At 44.4% G+C, this 24538-nt stretch overlaps 1 protein-coding gene across 1 annotated transcript; it reads left to right on the top strand.

The window, feature by feature from the left end:
- The first annotated feature begins 9895 nt into the window (after positions 1–9895).
- On the top strand, positions 9896–23911 carry GRAP2 (GRB2 related adaptor protein 2). The gene is made up of 7 exons (XM_009952902.2): positions 9896–9973; positions 13076–13167; positions 15495–15614; positions 17381–17549; positions 19188–19319; positions 21466–21585; positions 23685–23911. The coding sequence occupies exons 1-7, from the start codon at positions 9896–9898 to the stop codon at positions 23862–23864; spliced, it is 891 nt and encodes a 296-aa protein (XP_009951204.1). The 3' UTR covers positions 23865–23911.
- The last annotated feature ends 627 nt before the right edge of the window (positions 23912–24538 follow it).

A 24538-nucleotide genomic window follows, 5' to 3' on the forward strand; every position in this document is an offset into this window, starting at 1 on the left:
GCAGCTGATGCTGCAGTTGGCTGAGCTGTTTGAAAATCCTAGGACATGGTCAAAAGGGTCACTGCAGGTGAGCAACAAGGTGCAGAGTTTTCAAGACAATCTTTGCTAACAGGAAGCATAGCAAATAGGGACAGAGCTCTGCCCAGATCAGTTCATGGAACTCTGCAGAGAAGCTTTTATAGCACTGCCACTCCTGTGCACCCAGTCCTGAAAAAAATAACTGCCCACTAATGACCTGTCACTGTGGACAGCCTGAGCAGCTGTTCGCAGAAAGCAAAGCGGCGAAAGAGGATGAATTGCTCTGTGTGGAGCCTATCTGAATGTGGGGACAGGAACAGATGGGAGACAGGGAAAGATCAGACAGCTTCCATTCGTACCATTCAGCTTTATGTCTATGTACAGCCCTGATGCTCCTGAATCCACAGATGTTGAGTTATTACTTACAACAAAATATAGCAATTGAAATCTCCCTTGTTTTTACACTTTGACTTCTGTTTCCCTTGTTGGCAATGTTACTTTCTGGAGGCAAACTATTTAAGAACATGGGGAAGTAGTTTACATTGAGGACAAACAAAAGTAGCCACTTAATCTTTCATATATTATCAACCCAAACAATTCAGAGTAGGCAAAATCTTTTATTTACGTGTTTTATTGGAAATAACCTTTTCTTCCATTTCTTTTATTCCTTTTTTTTTCTTTTCCCTTTTGTTTTCTTTTCTTTCTGGCTGCTCCTGTGCTTCCCAGATAGAAACTAAAGTGAATAAAATGCCTTGGAAAAAGTTTTTTTCTCTTGAAAATTCCAGCCCAGCAAGAAGTTACTTAAATTTTTATGGAACAATGTTCTTAGGTAGTTTTCTGACATGGTTGCAGACACATCTTTTTTTGCGTCATTCACCTAAGTGTAAAAGCAGGTGTTTATTTTATCTGCACCAAGCTTTTTAAATCCAGGTCTTCCCAGACTGTATCATAGCCATGGTTCAGCTATCCCATCTGGATTGTGCCTGTGGTAGATGATGACATAAGAAGTCTGCGGCAGGTAGTTGTGGAATAACCTGTCTGCCTGGGTTGGGCTTTACCCAGTTGTCTAATAGAGACTGGCTAAAATATGGAAGCATGGAGTCTAACGCCCTTCCCATAAGGTTTGTTTCCATTAATCGTGGCTGAAATATCTGGATGTTTCTTCATATTTTTCAGCACAGCTGTGATGTATGTATTCCACATGGTGAAGAGGTTAACATGCTACCATAACTGTGACAGAGGAGGAGTATATAGAAATGGAGAAGAAAGAAAAGAGAGTTATTTCCTATCCTGTCCTATTTCCTATACTTCCTCATTGTTGGAGGCTTGCCACTACTGAGTATTTTGTTTATGGTACAGAACGCCATGTCTTTTATGGTTTGACATTAAATAGATTTAGTGTTATCATGGAATAATTCTGGACACCTAACAGGAATCCAGACAGTGTTTTGTGACATTGACAGGCAGCAAGCATGACTGACAGCTGACAGCAGCGCTGTTGCTGGGGGGCCCATTAGATCACATCATTGTAGAAACAGAGAAAATAGGTCGTTCTAATGTGTAATGTAATGTAATCTGTCAGGCATGAGAATGAACATAGCTTAAAACCAAGAAGACTGTGAGGATTGGTGCCCCACCTGCCTCTACAGGAGTTTATATTCCTGATGTGTACAGCGATAGTCACATGTAAACCTTTTCACGACATGACAAGAGCTGGCTGCTGTACGCTTCTTATGGCCCCCTGCTTTCTGCACCTGTATATTTTTTCAGCAAAGTATATTGGGGCTTATTATCTTCAGAAGGAATTCTCATTGTTTCTGCCCCTCACTGATTTGAGTATTTCATAATTTACAGCCTACCTCTGTTTTATCTAACAGATATTCCAGGGAGATTATTGCCTCTCCAAAGGGTGGTGTGTGGGGGGACTGCCATTGCCTGCTGCTGGACCGGTTGTCTTAGACTAGCATATGTGGTGGTTTTTTGTGAAGTACCGTGGCTCATAAGAAAGGATGAATCAGGTCAGGTTACAGTTCCACACAGCCCATGATGCTGTGCCCAGCAACAGCAGTTCAGGGAAGGAGGGTAAGAACGGGGCAAGTACACAATGAAGCTTCTTTCATTAGGGCCTCCCAGGTCCCGACACTCTTGAGAATGAGCTCCTAGAGCTTATGTTATGAGAAATGATAGGTAAAAATTTCCTGTTTGCCTTTTTTCATGATCCTGATTATTTTCTACATTTCTTCTGCATTTATTCCTCTGTCAACATTTTTTCTAGGGTGAAGGATACTGGTCTGCTTAAGTTGGTCCTTCCTTGTTAAGAAACTTTCCATTCTTTTGGTCATCCTTATTTATTTTCTCTCTACTATTTCTAATGCTACCATCTCCGTTTTTGAGGTGGAGGGATGAGAACTAGCTGCCATATTCAATTTACAAATATTCAAACAGGTGACCCAGGGATTTGTACAGTGACATGATATTGCTTTCTGTTTTGTTCTCTGTCGTTTTCCTGACATTTCCTAACCTGCCTTTTGACTTCCACTGAGCTGACACTTTGATAAACTACTCACAGCAACTCAAACATATCTTTCTTGAGTGGTAATTCTAATTTTAAGTTCATTGCTGTCTTCATAGTTACAGTTGTTTGTTCTCTTGTGCACTACCTTGCAGTCATCAGCACTGAGATTCATCTTGCATTTCAACAGTATTTTGAAAACCATCTGCAAGTCTTTGTGATCAGATTTAATTTGTATTACCCTGATATTTTTTTTCTCATCAGTAAGCTTTTTCACTTCACTTTTTCCAGATCAGATTGAATATGTTGAACGCCTCATTCAAGTTGTTTCCTAGCTTTTAATCAGTTGTTAATCCTGTATAGGACCTTCCCTCTTATTCCTTGAGAGTTTAGGATGTTTTTTAAGAGTCTTCAGTGAGAAACTTCATCAAAAAGGATTTAGAAATGCAAGTTTTATATCAAATGATCACCCATATTCACACGTTCATCAGCTCCTTCAAAGAACTCAATCAGATTTGTGCAGTATGACTTCCTTCTACAAAAGCTCTGTGAAAGGCGATTCCCATATAATTTCTCTCTTATGCCCAGTAGTTCATTTCTTCCTTATTATTTCTACCAATTTCAGGCATACAGAAGTTAGACGTCCTGCCCCTTGCATCCCCTCAAAACACTTTTCAAACATTGGCATTGTGTTTGCTTCTTTTTCTCCTACTACTAAGGCTGGGTTAGGTCTTACATTGTATTCAGCCTTTATTATTTCACATTCAGTTTAGATGTCAGTCAAGATTTCTAACATATCAAATCCTTGGTTTTACTCTTGTTCATTTACTGATCTGTCCTATAACCATTTCTTCCAATTCTTCAGCTTGAGACAGTTCCCTGGCTCTTCTCTGCAAAGAAAACCCCAGCGTGGGGACCTCCTTACATCCCTACGGAAGACACATGGATACGGAGAATTCATTTAGCTTTTATGCTTCATCCTTATCTTCTTTGAGCACTCTTTTTACATCTCAATCATCTGTCAGCCCTACAGACATGCTGGCAGGCTTCTGGCTTCTGTTGTCTTTGAAATAATTTTATTACATGTTTTTATATCTTCAGCTACTTGTTCCTCAGGATATGCTTTTCAACGGACTTATTATGGTTTCTCATTTAGCTTACCAGATCTGTGCTCTTTTCTATTTTCCTTATTTGGGTAGAACTTACACTTTTTGAGGGACAGTAACCCTCCTCTATTCAGCTGTTAAACCAGCCTGGGCTGAGGCAGCAGCAAAGGGCAGGTCCTTTTGAACTTTTGACATCATTTTAAATATGCAGTGTACCAAATGTTTCCAACATTAGAGACTGATAAACATATGTGCTCCGGTCTGTCCTGTGACAGACACTATCCTGTGCCTCTGATTCTTTCCCCCATGCCCACTCCTGACTGTCCTCGTCCACACACGTGGACCCGTTACTGATGTGGCACGCTGTCGCTGCAGGGAGGAGCCTGATACAGGCTGAGCTCTCCTTCTCTTCCTTCCCTTAGATTGTGACACACCTCCTGCTTTCTAGCAAAGCGCCAGAGGAGAGGAGAGCTGCTACAAGGTATGGGGCAAGTGTGGTTCTGAGACTTGAGTGGGGGGAGCTGTGCGGGAAAGGTACCAAGGAGGAAAGGGGGGTTTTGGAAGGAGAGGTCAAGTACTGCGTGGTAGGGGAAGAGCATGGGATCCCAGTGCCATCTTGTTTACCAGCTTCCACAACAGGGCAGTGCTTTTGCAGGTCAAATCCCTGCGCCTCAGCCAAATCTGACTAGTGGAAACTGAGGGAGGAGGTGGGCAAACAGAAGCAGGTGCTTCCTCACACCCTAGTCCTCCACATCAACCCTTCCAGCACAGCAAAGATTCATGATTCTAAACTCTCATAATATTGTGCGGTATTTGTGCTACGCTCTTTGGGGCTGCTTTTTGCACAGGGTTCCCATGGTGCTGCACAGCTCCATTTTGCATGACTGGAAGTAGCACAGAAGGCCCAGGTTCCCTAGGGAGATTAAGCACCAACCTCATCTGGGGTGTTTCTTGGTGTTGGTTACAGAGTCCTGAAAGTTTGTTTGTTCTGTGAATCCGGTTCCTAGGAGACTTATTTTGTTTGCTTGCAGAGGGTCAGCCCAAGTGCTATGCATTGCTCTGGATGGCAGGATAGTGAAGACCTAAATGCAACAGTGCTGAGTGTTTTAGTGACTTGTTCTCCCTTATAAATTTTACCCTCTTATCGCTGACAGTCAGTGGAGCTGCACCGTTAACTCCATAGCAAGAGGTTTGTGGTTTTGGAACGAAATATTCCCATGCCACTTATATGTGGCTTAGCTGGTGAAAACAAAGCTTTTATCTATCACAGCTCTTCTAGATAACGGGTCCCTTCTCCATTGTTTCTGCTGAAATGTTATCTGTAGTTTCTGTACAGATGTTCAGGGATAAATTCTGTCCCTGGTTACTCATCAGTTCGATAGGTTGTTCTTGCAGATCCGAACAAAGACACAGTAGCTCGCGCTGTGTATCTCAGTGCAAAAGCTCACTGAATGGAGCTGCAGGCTGGAGACGTGCGTGCCGCAGGCATAAAAATAAAAACTTTTGTTCTTATGGCTCTTTTAAGCAGGCATATTGTTGCAACTATGCCCTCCTTCTGTGATGTTAATATGTGAGACTGAGCAGGGCTGAGCCTGGGCAGTCCCTGAATAGTAAACTCTTCATAGGTGGTGACCTTCCCTGGCATTGTTATTATTGAATTTTGACCCAGCTAACAGTGTTGAATTCTTTGGGATGCTGCTGTCAGGCTATGTTGCTTGCTGACATGATTTAGGCCTTGGGTTTTTTCATCAACACAGAGATGCTGATGTTCTTGCTCAGGGAATGGCATTCTGCCCAACTAAAATACCCACCTACTGCTCTCAAAGCCACGTTACTTTTCACTTGTCCTTCTATGAATCTTCTGCTGCACTAGTCCCACAGAATTGCAGTAGCCTTATGCCCTTTGGATTCACCTCATTACAATGGGGAACCACAGAGAAAATTCACCTCCATGCAGAGAGCCAGCACAAAATGGAGGGTACTGGTCAACTCACACTCAGAACTGAAAAATCCTCCTTTGAACTTTGCATAGATTTCATGCTGAACTCTGTACAAAGGTGATTTTCACACAGAACATTACGGCACAGTCTAAAATTGTCCTTGGTTACTCGAAAGCTTAAAGGAGTTGCACCAGGCAGTTAAAAGCAGAATCTGGCTCTCCGTCTGCAAACTGCAGTGCTGTCCTTTGGGATTAAAGGTGCCTGAGAAATGTAAGTTACGACAATAACTAAAAAATTCCTATCTTTCTGTGTCATGGGGTGGTGCTCGAAGTCACGCGCATGCAGAGAGGGAAAGAATGGGCCCCTGGTAGGGGAGTTTTCATGAGGGCCCAGCACTGACCCATGCGGGGTCAGGATTCTCGAGTTACAGATGGAGGAAGGAACAGGATCAGAAAAACAGAACTGGTTTGAAGTTCAGGTGATGAAAAGTGGTAGGCTGGAGTTCAAAGACAGGATTATTGGCTACTGTTGCTTTAGTAGTTGGTGGAGGAAGAGCTTAAGGCCACAGAATTACTGCATTGCTGATTTATCAACACAGCCAACACTGTGTATGGTATTTGAGTCACTTCTAAATCCAGCCGCTGGCAATGAAAAGCACATTTAATCCATGTGTTAGATTGTTTGAAGAGGTATCTGTCTCCTTGTCTCTCCCCAAGGTTGGGATTTCTGAAATTGAAAAGGAGGTGAGAGAGGAGATTTTAACTCTTTCACAAACCCTTCTCCTTTTGAGCGGGTCACATCTCCAATAGCATCTTTAACGTCTGGGATATTGAAAAATGAAAGGCTCTCTCCCCTCTTGCCCACTGCAGAGAGAACTCCCACGGTCTCTTCTGTGACTAAGGGGCAAAAATCAAAGACAGGATTTGTATTTAAACTGTTTATTGTTTTTAAGTGTGTGGTTTTTTTCTCAAGCTAGGATTAATGCTCTGCACTTAGGAGTTCCAGGATTCATCTGCACTGTTGGCTCTGATCTCTCTGCAGCAGCCCACCACTGCAAGATAAAACACAAAAAAACACCCCTTATTAAAATAATACTCCTTTACTCTTTTTCTTCAGTTCTTTTCCATGAAAGAGTATCATTGTTTAACTAGTTCCTTCAATGGTTAATTCTCTTCTAATTTAATATCTATATGCTCTGTTAGCACGCAAGGGGCTCACACTGGCTGTGGGAGGTTATAGACTGAAGCTCCAAAAATGTCGGTTCAAGAACAGATGACAGTTCTCAGGTCAGGCTTGAGTTGCATCTGCAGTTACACCAATGCCTGGAATAAGAGTGGGGCAATCAGAGGGCAAACCTAAGCTGTATTTGCAAATCAGCAAGGGGTATCCAAAGTATGAATTAAAGAGCACCAGTAAATAGACAGAAAAGGGGGTGAAAATGTCTGGAATAGCTGGAAAGCTAAAGACTAAGAATAAAGCACATCATTGGTAAAATGTAGGGTGTTATAGTTCAGTATCAATATATATTGACAAAACCCTAAGGCAGCAGGCTGGAACAGCAGGTGTATAGCAGATCACAACTGAGGTATGTACTCCAACTTAAATGGGAGGCTCCAGCTGTGAAACAACCCCAATTGCTGTAGGACAGGTTCATGCTGAATGAGCAGAGCTGTCTGTGGACTGCTAAAAAGTTTGCCTTGGTGCTGCATAGCTCACATCAGTCACATGAACAGAAACCCACCTATAAGCAGCAGAAAACAGGGTGCTAACAGAATCCAATAAGAAACATGCGAGTACCTTCTTACAGTTAGAAATGAGATGTATCATATCTCAGAACTAATCTCCAGTGATGTTACAGCCCCTCTTGAGGATCTCTTTATCTGGGCATCCCACCTGGAGTACTGTGCTCAGCTCTGGGGCCCCCAGCATAAGAAAGATATGGACCTGCTCAAGCAGGTCCAGAGGAGGGCCACAAAGGAGATCATGGGGCTGGAGCACCTCCCCTATGAGGACACGCTGAGAGAGGTGGGGTTGTTCAGCCTGGAGAAGAGAAGGCTCTGGGGAAAACTTATAGTGGCCTTCCAGTATTTAAAGGGAGCCTACAGGAAAGATGGGGACAGATCCTTGATCAGGGAGTGTAGTGATAGGATGAGGGGCAACAGTTTCAAACCGAAAGAAGGTAGATTTAGACTAAATATTAGGAAGAAATTCTTTACTGTGAGGGTGGTGAGGCACTGGCACAGGTTGCCCAGAGAAACTGTGGCTGCCCTCTCCCTGGAGGTGTCCAAGGCCAGGTTGGATGGAGCTTGGAGCGATCTGGTCCAGTGGGAGGTCTCCCTGTCCATGGCAGGGGGATTGGAACTAGATGATCTTTAAGGTCCCTTCCAACCCAAACCATCCTATGATTTAGTCAAACGCAAAAGGGCTCAGCAAACAGGAACTAGACAACTTAGCCAATAAATAGCTGCTTTGTACAATTAACACACACAGAAGATAGCTAGGTTTCAATGAAATATTAAGCTAAGCATTAGCACACTCCTCACCTCTGTAAAGGCACCCAAAGAGTCTTTGCTGGTGAGGCAGGCATCATTCGGGAGGGCAGAGTCAGCCTCCATGTTTGCCATCTGCCACCAGCTGTGTCAGGACTGATGGCACTGACAACTCAACTCAGTGACCCCAATGATTCGTGACTAGTCCTCAGCTACAGTGACTGTCCCAATTAAACCTCCTGTGGTTTTGTTTTTCCTCTGAGATTTTATCTTTCCATGCTTGTGTTTTTCCTCTCAAATCCCTGGGCTACTGCTAGTACCATCTCAACAGCCCTACCTCTGTCTATAATTTTCACCCTGCAGACTTTCTCACAGCTCATTCTCAGCAGTTTGAGTCGCGTTGCACTGTATCAGAGCTGATCCCTGGATCCTTGGTACACAGGTAGTCAAATCCCAGGGTCGTGTGTCAAAGGAGGAAGCTTACAGCAGATATTACAGAGAAGAAGGGTTACAGTAGCCTGTTGATTTTAAAGTGACATCATTTTGGAGCTTGCTCAGTATCAGCACTTTATATTTTGGGGATCTTGTCGCAGTTCTAACAGGAGACAAGAAATAACCCCCTAACTAGGCTTGCTCATACAGTTTCCTTCTAGGGCTTTCTGGTTAAGAATGTTTTGGATCAGGCAAGTTGGCACTTCTTCTCAAGCCTTGAAGTCTGGGTGTTTTTGTGAGAGGTGAGGTTAGGTAATGGAACCTTTGGCTTCAGCATCACTGTTCCCAGACGAACCTAACCTCGTAAACATAAAAATTACTTCTATGTTGGAGCTGTCTGATGTTTTTCACAAGCCAGGCTGCAAGTGCATCTACCAGCAGTGCACTTGCTTAATGTGGCACTGCCTAGCTATTTTTTGTGTTGTCACTGGCAGCCTCACTACTGGGCTGCAAGGTCCATGAGCCAGCCATGGGAAATGAGCAGCTCTCTTGATTATAGAAGTGGTCCTGCTGGGGTACATCTGAGTTTCATGAGCAGGAAGTGGTAAAAAAGCAAAGCTCATGTTGCTACTTCCCCTGCTACATCTGTTCTGCTGATGAAAAGCGGGCTTTGGTTTGCAGGCTGTCTGGTACATTTCAGGCTCCTGGGTTGCTGACACTGAGGTAGGGTAAGAGGGTGCCTTAAATTTGTGAGTGCTAGTTTCACTCTCAGCCAGCTCCAAAACAGGGAATACAGACTGTCTGCAAACAGTTTTTTCTAGCTGAAAGTTGTGGTCACCCATGTTAAGCCATCACAGAGAACAGACTCTTTCAACCTTGAGTATTGTGGCCCGCGTCCAAGAAAAAAATATATTTATTGCAGGCTGTTCATCTTGTCCGCAATTTGTCTCACTCTTGAGATAAAGAGTAAGTCACTGCAGAGGGCAAATACATTCTTCTGTTGCATGACAGAGTCACTTGCTTTATTTGCAACTGTGACAGAGTAGTGGTTGGTCTATACGGAAAGTTTTTCCCTGCTACCAGCTTATTTGCGTGATGTGTGCAAACTTCTCCATGAGATTGCTGCAGAGAAAGAGAGCTATTGGAATAAGCATACATAATGGGTTGTTTGAGCTACCGACTTGAGCTAATTATAGCCTCTTGGCCATCTCTTCTACCTGCTAATGTCTTTCCATGTCTAGTAACTAATGTCTGCCAATGGTTCATGCATGCTCATCCATGTACAAATCATAGCATTGCCTATAAGCTTTCTAGAGGCTAGACACAGCAGTCTCAGCAGCTTACAGTTGTTGACAAGCATATACTTCTTTCAGCTTTGCTCTTCCACCAAGACACAATATGGAAGCCATCGCCAAGTTTGATTTCAGTGCTTCTGGAGAGGATGAGTTGAGCTTCCAGGCTGGGGATATGCTGAAGGTAAGTGCAGTCCCTGGCTTGACTAAACAGCACTTACTTCTGAGAGTGCTGCCAGATCTTTCTGTGCTCCCATTTGCCTTAACTAAACCGATGAAGACATACATCTATAAACTGGGATGCAAATGCAGGATACTCATCTCCCATAGGGCTTGCTATAGGTCAACCAACAATTCCCAGGTCACTCGAGTCTGTGTCCACTTCACTTGATTTTACATCCATAAACTATGGGTTTAGTTGCCCTACACTCCTCCAGTAGTCAGCGGGGAAGGATAAGTACGTTTGCTGGGGCAGAGCTCCAGTTCTTCAGTAGACAGATTTTGAGGGTCCTGTCCATTTTCATTGACTGTATAGGTAGTCTAGCATGACTACATTTAGGATGACTGTGTCTGAAGGCAGGCAGGATGTGTGTGGTCCAGAGTGATTGCTGTCTTCCTTATTTCCAGCTCTTAAACTCTTTGAAAGATAGTTATCATGCATTATAGAACTTATATCTAACTTTTCACTGTAAGTAATTACTGTTAGTTGCCACAGGCATTTTAGGTAATTGCAAATAGAAGAGGAGAAGTCCATGAGACAGTCTGTAACACACATAACGGAAGAGTTTAAGAGGTCCTCGGCTAATAATATTATATATACCCTTCCAGGACTTTAGCAGTGGGGGAATGGCAGGAGTAGAGTTGGTCATGTACAGTACAGAGCATGGGACAGTCTCTTTAAAGTTCATTTGCATGTGTTATGGTAAAACAGTTCTTGTTAACCCTACCAACTATCCACTTCTCAGCCCCCAGCATAGCTGTTCTATTTCAGTTGAAAATGCCTAAGTATAACTCCTCTCTAAGGCCTTAGCTCCTCCACTGTCCAAAGCGATGATGTACAGCAATAGCATCTAAATCCTCGTTTGGCTAGGGAGCCTTCGCCACAGTCCCAGCTACTCTGGTTAAAAACCAGATATTTGGTCTAAGCCTTGCCTCTTCCATCACCACTACTTTTTATTTTATTGGCCTTTTAATACTTGAAGCTTAGACAAAGCTGATAGCATTCAGAACTCATTAAGACCAAATACCAGGTTTTTCCAGAGACCTATGACAACGTTCCGGAGAAATTGCTGCCTCTCTTCGGTGTAGATGAACACTCTCATTCCTAATTCTTCCTTAGGTCAAAAGCAGTCCCCACATCCCTACTGCCCAATGTTTTTTACCTGGTATCTTCTTCCTCAGAAGACTGTGGTTTCATCAAGTCCCTGGCTATGGTGACAGTGTTGGCGAAATCACTTTTCCTTCTGTTCCTCAGTTCCCCTTCCTGTAAAACCATTACAAGCTAGAGCTTCTTTTCAAAGTATGTTGGAAGCTACTGATGATAAGTGTCAAATAACACTACACATCGTTATTATTACTAGTTGTCACAGAGACTTCACTACCAGAAAAGACAGACTGCCTCTTGCTTTAACATCCTTGAGGTAAACAAAATAACACCTTAGCTGCCCAAGGCATAGTAACAGCAAATTCGCCTGAGCAACATCTCTCTTCTGGCATACACATACATACATTCATACCCTGTCATGAGCCCCCTCCTGCTGCCTGCACAACCTGCTGGCTGTCTTTTCTGATTTATAACGGAGATAAGATGAACAGTATTGATGTAGAGATTAGAAAACAGGAAACATGAGGCCCTCAACCAGCAGTGACAGGAGGAAATCCACCCTCTCACACACCACCCCCCCACACATCCTTCTCAGAGAGGATGACACACTGAGAGAAGCCTGCCAGCCCTATACCAAGAACCAGCAGGTGGATCTTTCTGGAAACCTTGCTGCCAACAGAGCAGGACCTGAGCATGTGCAGGTAGTAGCTATCATCCCCTTTGGCTGGCCACAGCAGCAAAAAAAAGATCTGGCACCCAGGGATGGGGCAAGCAGCGACTGTACAAGCAGGGAAAACCACAGCACTCTGTTCCCCAACCTCTCTGTGTCCAAATGCATAAAAAAGGCCTAGGTGGTAGGCAAGGCAGGAGAATCAGCCCTAGAGACAGTAACATCCCATTGCCAACACCAAGCAGTTAAAACGCGTGTTATGCTCTCAAAATCATGAGATTGGCTTACAAAACAAGTATTATTATTGTTAACAATAGATTTTAAATTAAGTCTTTTCCACTTGCTTTCTCCTTTTAAAACTGCCATGGCTCATACTTTCAGGCTCCTTTCCAAAACCAGAGAGGACAGAAACATGTTCTATTTCATAAAGTGGAATTCTGTCCCGGGGGTTGGAATGTCAAACAAAATACTGAAGACCACAACATCTGCAGTAAAATCACCATGTGGTCATATCCCTGTCCTCTCTCCTCTAGCTTAGGGCTATATCAAGGGCCAGCAGCCAGGGAGCAGTGAATTTGGGCAGTCCTCAGCAGTGCAGTCCCTAAGGACCATCACAGTCAACATTAATGTGAGCACACTTGAGGCTGCTCCAGTGTGCGCTGTGGACTGGCTCCTGCTATCCTGCAATCTCTTAAGCATAGTAGTGGCTTTAAAATACTTTTTGCCTCCGTCTTTTATCTGTCTTGGCAAAGCTCAGAGCAGCTGAAGACTTAACCCGCTAAATAATCTCTTGCAAAATGGCTTGTGAGAGCACATGGTAACATCTGTGCAGTCATAACGCGCGCATACACACAGAGATATCCCTCTATACACATACATGTCAGAGTTGTCACAGATTTTTTTTTTCCCCTCCCTTGTGAAACTGAGATGCTCCAGTACCAACTGCTAAAATCAGCACAGAGAACTCCTTAAACCCCTATTAAGTCTTTCAGAGCTGAATTTCTCCATTTCACAGACATCAGAGACATGCAGACAGCATCCCCAGCCACCTGAACAGGCATTCAGATGAAGGGATAAGGTTAACTAGCAACCCCTCTGATTCTGCTTGGCCTTCTTTATTGCTTTGTTTGTTCTGAGGTGGTCATCAGCCACTAACCTTGCTGCATGGTGGGTGGGAAGTAGAGCATATGTGGACTTCTATTCTTGCAAGAAATTCTAGGTTTCTACCAGAATCTCAGTTGCCTTTGCCTTTCTCAAAAGACACGTTTATTCCATCCATCTCTCCATTGCAGGTTTTGAGCTCCCAGGAAGAGTGGTACAAGGCTGAGCTCAGAAGTCAAGAGGGCTACGTTCCCAAGAACTTCATTGATTTTCACGTTCCCCCGTAAGTGGCACAGCAACTGTGTGCACCACCATTACATCTCCACAGACTGATGTCAAGAGCACATGGAAGCAGACATGACAGAGGAAGCACTGGTTATAACATACTACAATTTAAGGCTGGCAAGGATTGCCGTAACGCTATCTGCAGTTCTGCCAGCGCACCTTATTTCTACCCTGGAGCACCTTCTGTTCTTTCAGAGCTGAATGGTTCTCAATGCTCTCGATCACTCCCAAGCGACTCCTTTGTTACTCTTGCTCAGAGGGATGTCACTGGGTTGTAGCAGGAGCTGCATTTAGATCTCCTCGGACAGGAGAATAGTCACGATGTGAATTCTTGGCAACAGAGGCTGAGCACAAGGGGAACAGCAAGAGATCTCTCTGAAAATGAATTACAAAAATGTAATCCCCCCCCGCCGACTCTTAAGTACATTAACATCCTTTCCCCCACCACCACCATCCGCATTCCCCCATCCCGCGAAGTGCGTGTGAGCCTCTCTCGGCACACTAGAGGTCAGTGGAACGCTGCGCGGAATGTGACAGCGGGTGTTGACAGAGATGGTAGACCAGACATGCCGCCCTGCTCCCACTCACATGCAGAGACATACACACACACACACACATCCCTCCCCTTCTTCACATTTCGTGACTGCACACCCAAACACAGAGCTGTCAGAGGACAGGCATAGCTTCGTTTCTCTCTTCCCACTGAGTAGATGGCACTGCTCTTTCAGAAAGGACTGATAGGTGTTTAAATCCATGTTAAATGTCCTGTCCAGCCCTGTGCCATAGGTATGACAATGCACGGCATTTTTACAACCTTTCCCTTTCAGCTGGCAGAAATACTCCCTGAAGCCCCTCTAACTGTCCTCTTTTGAAAAAGTGCTGCAGCATTTCAGGAGCAAACAGGCAGAGCATGCATCAAGCCCGGTACTGCCTGCATTGGTGCCCTGAGCCGGCAAACTGGGAGCGTGCAGGGATTTTGAGGGTACAAATGAGCGCCACTGTCCCCTTTGGAGGTCAGCCTTTTTGAACATAAGCCAGCCTGCTTGGCTGAGCTGAAGGACATTATTAGTTTGCTGTGCAAATATCGTACTTTTGGGCCTCAGGGGGACAAGATCTCCCAGTCAGTTGTTCTTGTTCAGTCATTCACAGGACTGTGCCATCACACAGGGACACTAGAAGCTTCTTTTTTCACGCACATTTTTCTCATGATGCTTTCTCTGTGCCAAAGCTGTGAAGAAATATTTCCACTTTGACACTTTTCTATGAGAAGAAGGTCTGCACTTTGAAGCAGGTCAGGCCAGATGCTAGAACCAGATGTAGGGAAGAAAGCTGTCTTCTAGTTTTGATGGGCCGTTTTTTCCCATTTTTGTCTTGTCAAGTAATCATTGAGACTGGTTATCAATGCCAATTAAAGTCTGATGTCCCTTTGCTAGTGATACATAGGTAAACTGTGATGATAATAAGAAGTATAACGAAACTCAAAAGTGGAAATAACAGAGCTTATGAAACTCTTAGTCCTTATGAAACTGTCAATCCTTAATTTTAATGCAATACAGGTAAATAAGCATTATGTAAAAGCAGAAGACTGCAGACTGCAGCTCTTATTAGCTGTGGAGTGGACATATATAAGTGTACAGGATGATTTATTTCTCTACTGAAAAATTCCTATTGACACTGTATTATTTTACTATTTATGATGACTTTCTCATTATTTGCCCAGTGCCTTATACTATTGTTTGTTATGCCTGGCTAAGTTTACATAAGTATGCTTATGTATTCTGTATTTCTGTGATTTTGTGGTATTATAACTCTTGCAGGAACCAATTTATTAGTACTAAAACTTTCATGGCTTCATGGCTTGCTTCTGCTAAAAATTTATGTGCGTCCCTTGTAATATATCCATCACAGTCCAGTAGTTTTCAATCAGTTTACGAAAAGTAATTTGATGTATATGTCTGAGAATTACGTGTGTATGTATATATATATACACACTTATAATTTAAAATTTCTTTGACTAACACCTTACTGTACTGTGCCTGTAATTACAGTTTCAAATGAGTGTTGCTTCTTAGCAGGCCAAAGCTTACATTGTTCTCTTTGCATCTACATGCTTTTACTGCTCAAAGAAAATGGTCTGCACCCATCAAAACCCTGTACCTTAGCATGTACCTTGCCACTGGGAGTAGTCATGTGGGCTCCTCTGATCCTTTTGTTTTGTCTTTCCTCCACCCTGCTTATTCACGTTCTCCCTACCCTCAATTTTTTTGTTCCTCACCTTATTTCACATTCCTTATTCATGTCTCCGTGATTTTTCCCACTTGACAGCTGGTTTGATGAGAGAATATCCCGCCATGAAGCAGAGAACATCCTCATGAGTAAAGGAGTTGGGTCCTTCATCGTCCGAGCCAGTCAGAACTCTCATGGTGACTTCTCCATCTCTGTCAGGTATCTGCTTCTCACAGCATTTTCCTGCTTCTTTTCCTGTTTAATGGTGTCCCTAGCCTCCTCTTGACAGGATTCCTAATGTGACAAACTTCCCCCTCTTGGGAAGTTTGCATGCTGCCAGTCACTGGCTGTGCTGCTGTGTTGTGAATGAGAACAAATCAGGCATCTGATTCCCAAATGTTTCTGCCTCTTTTCAAGTGACACAGTGAATGCCCCATTTCCAAGCTGCATCCCCTGGTGACCTGCTTCTCTGAAAGAGCTGCAGCAAAACAGAGTGGTACACGGGACGTATCCCACAGTGCAAAACATGTGCCTTCCATTTGTTTTATTTCCCTGACAGCTCTGGTTACTGAATCCTAAAATTCCACTACTACCCATTAAGAGATGGGTATTACATTGTTGACTTATTTCCCACAGGTCACTAAACAGCCATTGGACAGGAATGGCATTTGGTTGCTTGCAGCCCAGCCACATTTCAGCAACTTATTGTAGCCCAGCCCTTCTCAGAGCATTTGCTTCAAACCACAGCTCTTAAATGATGGTTGTTTTCCCAGTTTTCAGACAAACAACTGATAACTAGTTTTAAATTAGAGTAGTGGTTAGAAATGCCTTTTCCAAGTAGTGTGCATTTTCTGATTCAGGGAGCTCAAAAAGTATCTGGGAGGAATGCAGGAGAACATTCTGGTTACATCTACACCAATAAACACCAATAAACTAAGTACAGGCAGGCTTTTTGTCTGGCCCTGAATTCAGGCAATGAGGCAGAGCTCAGATCCATATGGCAAAACCCTCTTCACCCCACAGAACAGAACAGCTGTATTCAAGCAGCTCACTGCAAACAGTTCCTGGTCCACTCTGTCCCCCTAACCGTGGCCCAGCACTATCTAGGGCAGGGCTTCTTGGTTTACACCGAAACATGCTAACACTTTAACAGCTTGTGTGACTACAGCATTCCAGGATAACACTCAGTCTCTGCCTGGTCCCTGTTTAGCCTATTTGTGCAGATGTAGCCTCAGAGATGAGTGTTTTGAGTTCCTGGAATTGCACAGAGCAAGGAGGTGGGTACCAAAACCAGATCACATCGGGTGCTAAGAGGAATTGTCCAAATCAGACAAGAGGTAAAAGGAGGGGAGTTTCAGGGGGGAAGCAGGAGGAGATTGAGACTGTTAATGTGGCCTACAACAGCAACTAATAATTCCTTCTTTTTTTTTTTTTTATTTTGGGTAGGGAGAATAACCAGTAGTATGATATTACACTAGGTATTACACAATTATAACACTCATTGTATGGCTTCATGTGATTATGTCTGCATGTAGTGGTGATACCCATGGAGTGAAAAGGCACAGTACACCTCTTTCAGTCAATCAGACTGGATATTAACAGGAACCTGCAGAGGCTAGTAGGTAGACTACAACTGTACCTTTGTCTCCCACACAAAGTATGGAATAAAGCTGTTAGCTATTTGTGGACCTGAAAGGTCATTTGACCTTTATTTCAAAGGAGAGGCTTTAAAACCCTATGCTTTGTTCTGATAGTGCTTTGTGACTGGGCAGCCCTGCGGCACTCCATGCTTATAAGTTGATGAGTCTTTTGAAATACAGAGCCACATCTAGGTCCAGTGCACACAAGGACCACCATTGCTTTACCTTCCAAAAGTCTAGATTTGGCCAAGCAAGAAGCTTTTGTACCTTTCTGGAAAAGACTTTTTCAAAAAAGATAAAAGTGCAATCTGGTTGATGATCTCTTACTTTTCCAATTGGATTCAGGCATGAAGACGATGTGCAACACTTCAAAGTGATGAGGGATTCAAAGGGTAACTATTACTTGTGGACAGAGAAATTCCACTCGCTAAACAAGCTGGTGGACTACTACAAGACAACTTCCATCTCCAGGCAGAAGCAGATCCTCCTGAGGGACAACAGCCGAGAAGAGAAGGTAAACAAACTATCCTTAGGAGTTTGTCAGCAAGAAACCTTTCCGTGAAAGGAATTCAGCCCGTGAGAATGTTTTGGTGTGGGAGGGCAGGGAGAATCTGTTCTTGGAAACCCAGTCACATCAGTACCCTGGTGGGCCCTGCAACACAGATTTTTAGTGGATTCAGTGGTACAGTTATATAATTGAGCAGAAATTTCTGATTCTGTTTTGGATAGCAATAGGCAGTGCTGTAAATCTGCATAAAGGTGCTTTGCTAAAGCTGTGCTAAGGCCCCAGAGCTGAAATTCTGAGACGCCTTACACATCCAAAGGAAGCAGGACTTACCTTATTGAAATGCCTAGATTTCATAAGAGCAGGTAACAGCTGACTGGTAGGTTGTGTCTAAGAAGAATTTGAGTCTGGTTTCCTAGTGTCCTTGAATGCACCCAGAGTACAGCTGTTATTACAGCTGAAAGTTTGTCAGAAGAATCGTCCATCTTCTGTTACCAAGCAAACACAGTAAGGAGTGGGGAGGAACCAAGGGCAGAACCTGGAGCAGTGGCTGGTAGGAACTGAAAAGTACTGCTGAGAAGAACGCAGCAGATATGGGAACAAGCTGTACATTCGGGGAAAATGTAGTAGATGTTTGAGAAGGCAGGGAAATGCTAGTCCAATGAATGCCTGGTTTTGTGCCAGGGGAACAAGCAAATGACACAGCAGAGACTGCTATGCATTGCGCACACAGTACTGGGAGTGAACATGCCTGGTCACTGCAGTAACCAAAGTCCTGCTTCACTGGGAAACGGATTCTGGTATTAAATTACCAGGATGTGCAGGTAGAGGCAAGGCAGAACGTACGTGACTTGCTCACAGCAGCAGTAAGATTTTATAGGCTGCAGGTGGGTCATTCTTGCTGGCTCCAAAAGAGAGATGATATATTTTCCAGTCTGAAGAAGGGGCTTGTGTTGTTATCTCCTTCTAGACCACTTGTGCAGAGCTTTAGAAGTGCATTAGTAAGGTATAAAATAAAGGCTATGGGACCTCTGAGAGAGAGATCACAGAGAAACGTTGTCTGGGGAAGGAGGAAGGAAGACTGTGTGCATGTATATCAGTAAAACAACCTGTTTGGGCTGACTGTGAGCAGGAAGGAAAAGAGAACAGCATTTGCTCCAAGATGCAGACAGGCAAATGAAAGAACAGGAGTCAAGTTTGCTTTGGCAAACACTCTGTACATTTGTTATGGTGATGGACTCAGCAGGGTATGTTTAGCACTCATCACAGCGGGATTTCTGTTCACAATTCAAATTTCTAGATGCTACAGCCATATGATAAAGTGATAGTAATATACAGATTTCAGTGCAGAGACAAATGAAGTCTAAGGGCAGTATCTCCAAAAAGAGCTGGGCTCCTGTGCCAGTCCTCACATCAGTGGCCACATATTCAGCCCAGTATCTCCCATTACTACCCACTTTTCAGATGGGGAATGGCTATGACAGAGATCTAAAATATGGGTTTCCTGATTTGTCTTCTTTTTTTCTTCGGAAGAGCCTCCAAGGTAGGGTAGTGGTAGTGATCAGTGTGCAATGACTGCTAAGCTTCAGCCAAGGATGTGGTGGGTAGCAGAACCTGACATTACTTCCATGATCTTTCTTCCATCAGGAGGGTCGTGGTGGGAGCCTAGAACGGATGGGCCGGGAAGGATTCCACTTGGGTGGAGCAACTGGAGAAGATCGTTCTTCTATGTCCAAGAGATATGTAGAGCATCCTATCCCCATACTGCAGCAGCAACAGGTACTACCAGGAATGAGGGGCTGGGATGTCAAGCCCAGGCACATGAAACATTGGCCTTAATTGCGTGGTAGTGAGTGAACAGTCACTTTGTCAAAAATCTGCCACCCTGAACCTGCTTTAGGAAGCAGAGTCAGTTTGGTGTTTGTATGGGACTAGCAGCCATGATGGTGTCAGCCTGGGGAGGTCTTTGATGTGTAATAAATTTGTGGGCTTACATTTAGTACTGTGATCCGTGACTGATTGACAAAAAAGCAAAAAATAGAAGTCAGTGTGCAGTGGCCCTTTCACTAGGAACTTGGGAGTACTCCTAGGGACTTTTTGGGGTTCCATCCCAAAAACTGGAAAACAAGGAATGTTGTCATGTTCTTGCTTTGCTTAGGAAAGCTCATAAACTATCATCGAGTAAGAGTGCAGAGAAACTCTCCCAAATTTTGCACGCACACACATACATGGTTTCAGGAACTCGCCTCTAGGTGACAAATGTAGGACAAATGAAACCTTGCTGCTTGTTCTTTCTTTCTGAGTTATGCTACTGACATTCAGCACCACAAAACACATCACAGGGATGGGAAATGACTATGGTAAACCTAGAAGAGTTTGGTTTCCTTCAGAACATTCCTTCTTCTGATTCTGGGCCTTCACTGCACTCTTTCATCATGTTGCACCCCTGACATGTGAGGTTTCTCTACTCCTTTGCTTACAGAGGAACAGAGAGGACAACAGCAGTATCTGGTGCTGTCTTCAAAGTTCTTCATGATTAATTTGGGGGGAAATAGTTTTCATAAGGTTGGCTGATGTCTCTAGCTAGAGACAGTGTAGCATCATCCAAGGAGAGGACTTGTCCTACTGAAGGGAAGAAATCCAAACACATGTCCCTTAAGGCATGAGAGCTCCCACATAGCAAGGCCAGGGACAATCGTGAAACAGCTGTTCTCACATCAGACAAGCAGTGTTGCCTGTCAGTGGACTGCTGATGGAATAACACACCTTCTGACAAAGCTGAAGGCCTTCCCTCTTTGGGGCACAGTCTACGCATGAGTCACATTTGATATGAAGATGAAACACTCACAGGAGCGAAGTGTTCATGCAGTAAGTCTTGCAGCTGCAAAGCCAGATTGAGTTCACTCACTTTCTGGCAGGGATGAGGTACAAATTGTGCGCCAGTCTCAGCAACCTGTTAGGCCGAGAAAGGCACAAGTGAGACCCAGGGAGTTTTTGGAAGAGTGGGTGCAAGAAAGGAAGCGGCAACAGCAAGAGGACGAAAGGTGTTTACATGCAACAAGCTGTTGTTCTTCTTCCCCTCTGATGACACAGCTGATCATACCCTGTGTCACTAAAGCTCCACTGCAACCTGAGCTAACACGATAACAGATTCTGTCACAACGTTATCATAAAAAAGTCTTAGTGCATGCACTAAGGGCCTGGAGAGATGAAGACACTCAGTGCCTCTCAGCTGGGCAGACAAAAGAGAACTTGCTCCCTAGATGTTGCCTACTTCCTCTCTCCATCTGTCTGGGCTGATTCGTGTTGATATGACTCCAGATGTGTGCCCATATGGCTTATTTCTTTGAACCTGGTGTTGTCTGTTTTCTTCTTTGCTTAATTGGGCTACTGGATTCTCAGGCTTGCTCCTTGCCCTTTATAGCATGGAGCAGCCCAAGAAACAGTAAAGTAGTGAGTCCTCAGATATACAGGCAGCTGCATCAGCATCGCTGCCATTCCACCAGCATATGGGAGGGAGGAAGAGCAAGGAGTGGGCAGGACTGGGGTATAATAACCCTAGATTGGCGAAAGTCCCCTTGGTGAGCATGGCTTTTCACCCGTGTGTTAAAATAGCCTCGTTTTTTCCTCCAAGAGGCCAAAAAAGTCCCTCTCTGACCACTCTACCCAGCAGCTGTGGAACACAGCTGACAGTCAACTTTCAGCTTCTAAGAAGAAAAATCCAAAACTGAACAGTCTAAGGGGACCTTTCCCATGAGGGGCATTGCTTGCAGGACTGCAGCACAGGGACTATAGTGAAAGCTGACATCTAAGATGGTTTACTTGGGCGTCGGACCCTGACTCCCTGGCCACCAATGACTCTTAAAGCCTCTCATGTATACATCTCAGCATATACATGACTTTTGTCTTGCTATTTTCTTTCTAGGATAGATATGGTGGGAGTCTGGACAGGAAGGATGGGCTGCACGGACTAAGGGATCATGGCCAAGGAAGTACAGCAGCTATGCAAAGGAGACACACAGACCCATTGCACCAGCAGACACCGGTAGGTGATGTACCTGGAAAGCCCCATCTGCCCAACTCAATGAGTCCCTTAGCAATGGCCAAGCAGTTTGGGAAATGTCAGAGGTTGTATGATGGATAGTGTATTAAGCCTGTCAGGTCATATCTTAGAAGATGTCTCTGAGTCTCAAGACTCTATCCCAGGCACTTAAATCTGCTTCTGGAGCACTCTGAGGGTAAGACTGCTCTAGGACTGCTCTCAAAGCCAGTCTTAGTTAACATGCAGACTTAGCAGAAGAGGGAACTTAGAATGAGCTCAACAAAACAGGCATCTGGGATGTTGTGAATGAGCCCAAGATCACCCATGGGTTTGGATCAAGCATGGGTCCAGTTCAGCAGAAGACATTTCTGAAAACCTAGTGATCTTTCCTGTCCACTGATGCAAGGGACTATCAAGTATCTGTGCCACCACAGCCAGGCTTTCCTAAGCACAGTAGTTAGATGTACAGTACTCTTTTTAAGTCCTATGGAGAGTTGCCTCATGATATTGTGCCATCTACAGTGCTCCTTCTGTCTTGCAAGGCACTTGTAGTCATGCTGTCTCTTCCACTACTTTTTGCTTCAGTCCTGAGAAGACCTGTCATCACCCAGTTCTGCTTGTCTACACCTGGCACATCCTCTCGGACCTACTCTGCCATCAAAGCAGGACTTACCTACCTGTCATCTTTATCTGTCAGAGCCTCTTAGCACAGTGGATGTGGGCATGATCCAGATATGTCTCTGTAGACATCTCAGACTGGTCCCCTTCCTGGATCCATACCCGGCAGTTGACCTTAAGTAACCACCTGCTCTGCAAATTCCCACTGTGGCAATGCCTGCACAGAGCATGGTGTCTTTCTCTGCCTCAGCCCATGATTCCACTGCCAACTCCAAATTATTTCTCCATCAGCTCCTACAAGTGTGACCTAAGGCACACTCCACTTCCTTGAGGTAATATAACAGCTTAGCCCAGAACAACCAGAGAACCTAGATCCAAGGAAAGAAGGGAAGGACAGCAGACCTTTCTGAAGTGTGAGAGAAATAAAACAGATTGGATTAGGAAATTCAGAACAAATTGGGAAACAGGGACATGTCTTCTTTTGGCAAAACCCTGAATCTTTATTATAATCCAGCTCAAAATACAATGGCTTTTATCACTCAGAGGCTGTGGCAATGAATAACAACACGCCCTTGCCTGCCACACCTCATCAGTGATCTAGAAGCCACAGATCCAATTATAGGAAGGTATATATGTCCAGCCAAATAACTAGGAGCCAAGACTAAGCAGGGCCCTGAATGGAAGATTTAGCAAAAGTTAGTCTGTCCTCAAACAGATCTCTCCATGTGTGCCCACAAAATATACCTCCCAAATTGTCCACACCCTGTGGTGTGGGCGCCAACAATTTCCCAGAAAAGAAATGGGATGTCCTTTAAAATCTGATTTCTGGTCAAAATGGGAGATTGACTGCAAAGTCTCTTAAGATGAAGTTCTTGGGGAGAGTCCAAAGAATGCTTAAGACCTTCCCCTCTGCCCCAGAAGTGCCTGAAAGGACAAGTATCATTCTTTACCATGTTCAGTAGACTTGTCTGTGTGCTGGTTCTCTTGTTTTACCTCTCATAGATCTTTGCTGGCCAAGGACACATTTCTATATCCATACCAGCACAAGCTTACCTCCCTAGAGCCATTTACTTATAGTGTATAGCCCAACAGGACTCAGGCAGGAGCCCTTCTCTGTGCTCCCATAACTGGCTTCAAACATGGCTTCCACAGCTGATCTCACAGGGCGGAGGAGACAGAGCCACGTGAACATTATTTCCTAAGGACCTGCTCTCAGACTGACTTTTCACCTTATGGTGTGAATACTCACGAATATACTGAGGCTGCTGAGAACCCAAGCGCCAGCCCTTGGGTGTCCCAGTAAATTGGCTTGTCCTTCCTGGCATCTTGGCCACTTCCTGGTTTAATTGCAAGATGGTCTCAATTTCAGCATTGCTTGTCCTCTCTCAGTGAACGTATGTACTGGGTCATAAGAGGACTGACAGGAGGAGGATCTTTAAGAGTTCTGACTCATTGTTCCCTGCCTGTCTCTATCTCCTTTCCAGCGAACGCTATGGGTCCGTGCCTTGTACGACTTTGATGCCATGGAGCATGACGAGCTGGGCTTTCGCAGTGGCGACATTGTAGAGGTCCTGGACAGCTCCAACCCATCATGGTGGAAAGGACGTCTGCGTGGGGAACTCGGTCTTTTCCCTGCCAACTACGTTACACCGGTGCCCCTGTGAGAGCACAGTATGCCCGAGAGGGCCACATTGGAGCTGCTCTTCTGACATGACAGGGACAGAGAAGGAGTGCATCTTCCCTTCTCCCCAGGACATATGGTGGTTTTGGTTTTGTCTTAATTTATTGGCAATTGATCTTTTGAAATGTTGGTATGAAAGGCAACCCTTTGAAGAAGACAGGATTTTTTTCCCCTATTTTTTATATTCATGAAGGGGGGGAAGCAAAAATCCTGGACTGTTCATTGAGACCTTTGTTGGATCCTCCTTGCCCTGTCACTTCTTGGGCTAAGTATTGATAACTTCCTGCAATTAGGTTTGTGCTGTGGAAATGCACCTCAGACAAGTCAGGCTTCAGTATTCAGGCAGCCCTACCCCTTCCTTTGGGATCTGGTAGCACTCATAGTTTCTTCAGGCTCCATTTCACCTTTCTTTCAGAGGCAGGAGGAACAGTCAGGTGAACTAAATGATCATTGGTAATCACATTGATCCTTCAGGTAGGGAAGGAAAGTGAGGAGGCCTTAGGTTGAAGTGCAGAGGAACCTTGACTTTTCTAAATAGTTTCTGGCTTACCCCTCTCATACTTTCTGTGGGTATGGACGCTATGGATATACCAGATGAAGGTATATATATAAACCTGTAAGTTTTTGTAGAAACAAAGCGGTGGTGAAGTTATGAGA

This window comes from Leptosomus discolor, chromosome 1 (genome assembly GCF_034619465.1).
Source record: "Leptosomus discolor isolate bLepDis1 chromosome 1, bLepDis1.hap2, whole genome shotgun sequence".
Classification (NCBI taxonomy): Eukaryota; Metazoa; Chordata; class Aves; order Leptosomiformes; family Leptosomidae; genus Leptosomus; species Leptosomus discolor.

Bases quoted from the DNA above. Each gene is read 5' to 3' on its own strand.
- GRAP2 (XM_009952902.2), top strand. From the start codon at position 9,896: ATGGAAGCCATCGCCAAGTTTGATTTCAGTGCTTCTGGAGAGGATGAG. The intron at 9,974-13,075 runs GTAAGTGCAGTC...TCTCCATTGCAG, and splicing joins AGGCTGGGGATATGCTGAAG to GTTTTGAGCTCCCAGGAAGA. The intron at 21,586-23,684 runs GTAGGTGATGTA...TCTCCTTTCCAG, and splicing joins CATTGCACCAGCAGACACCG to CGAACGCTATGGGTCCGTGC.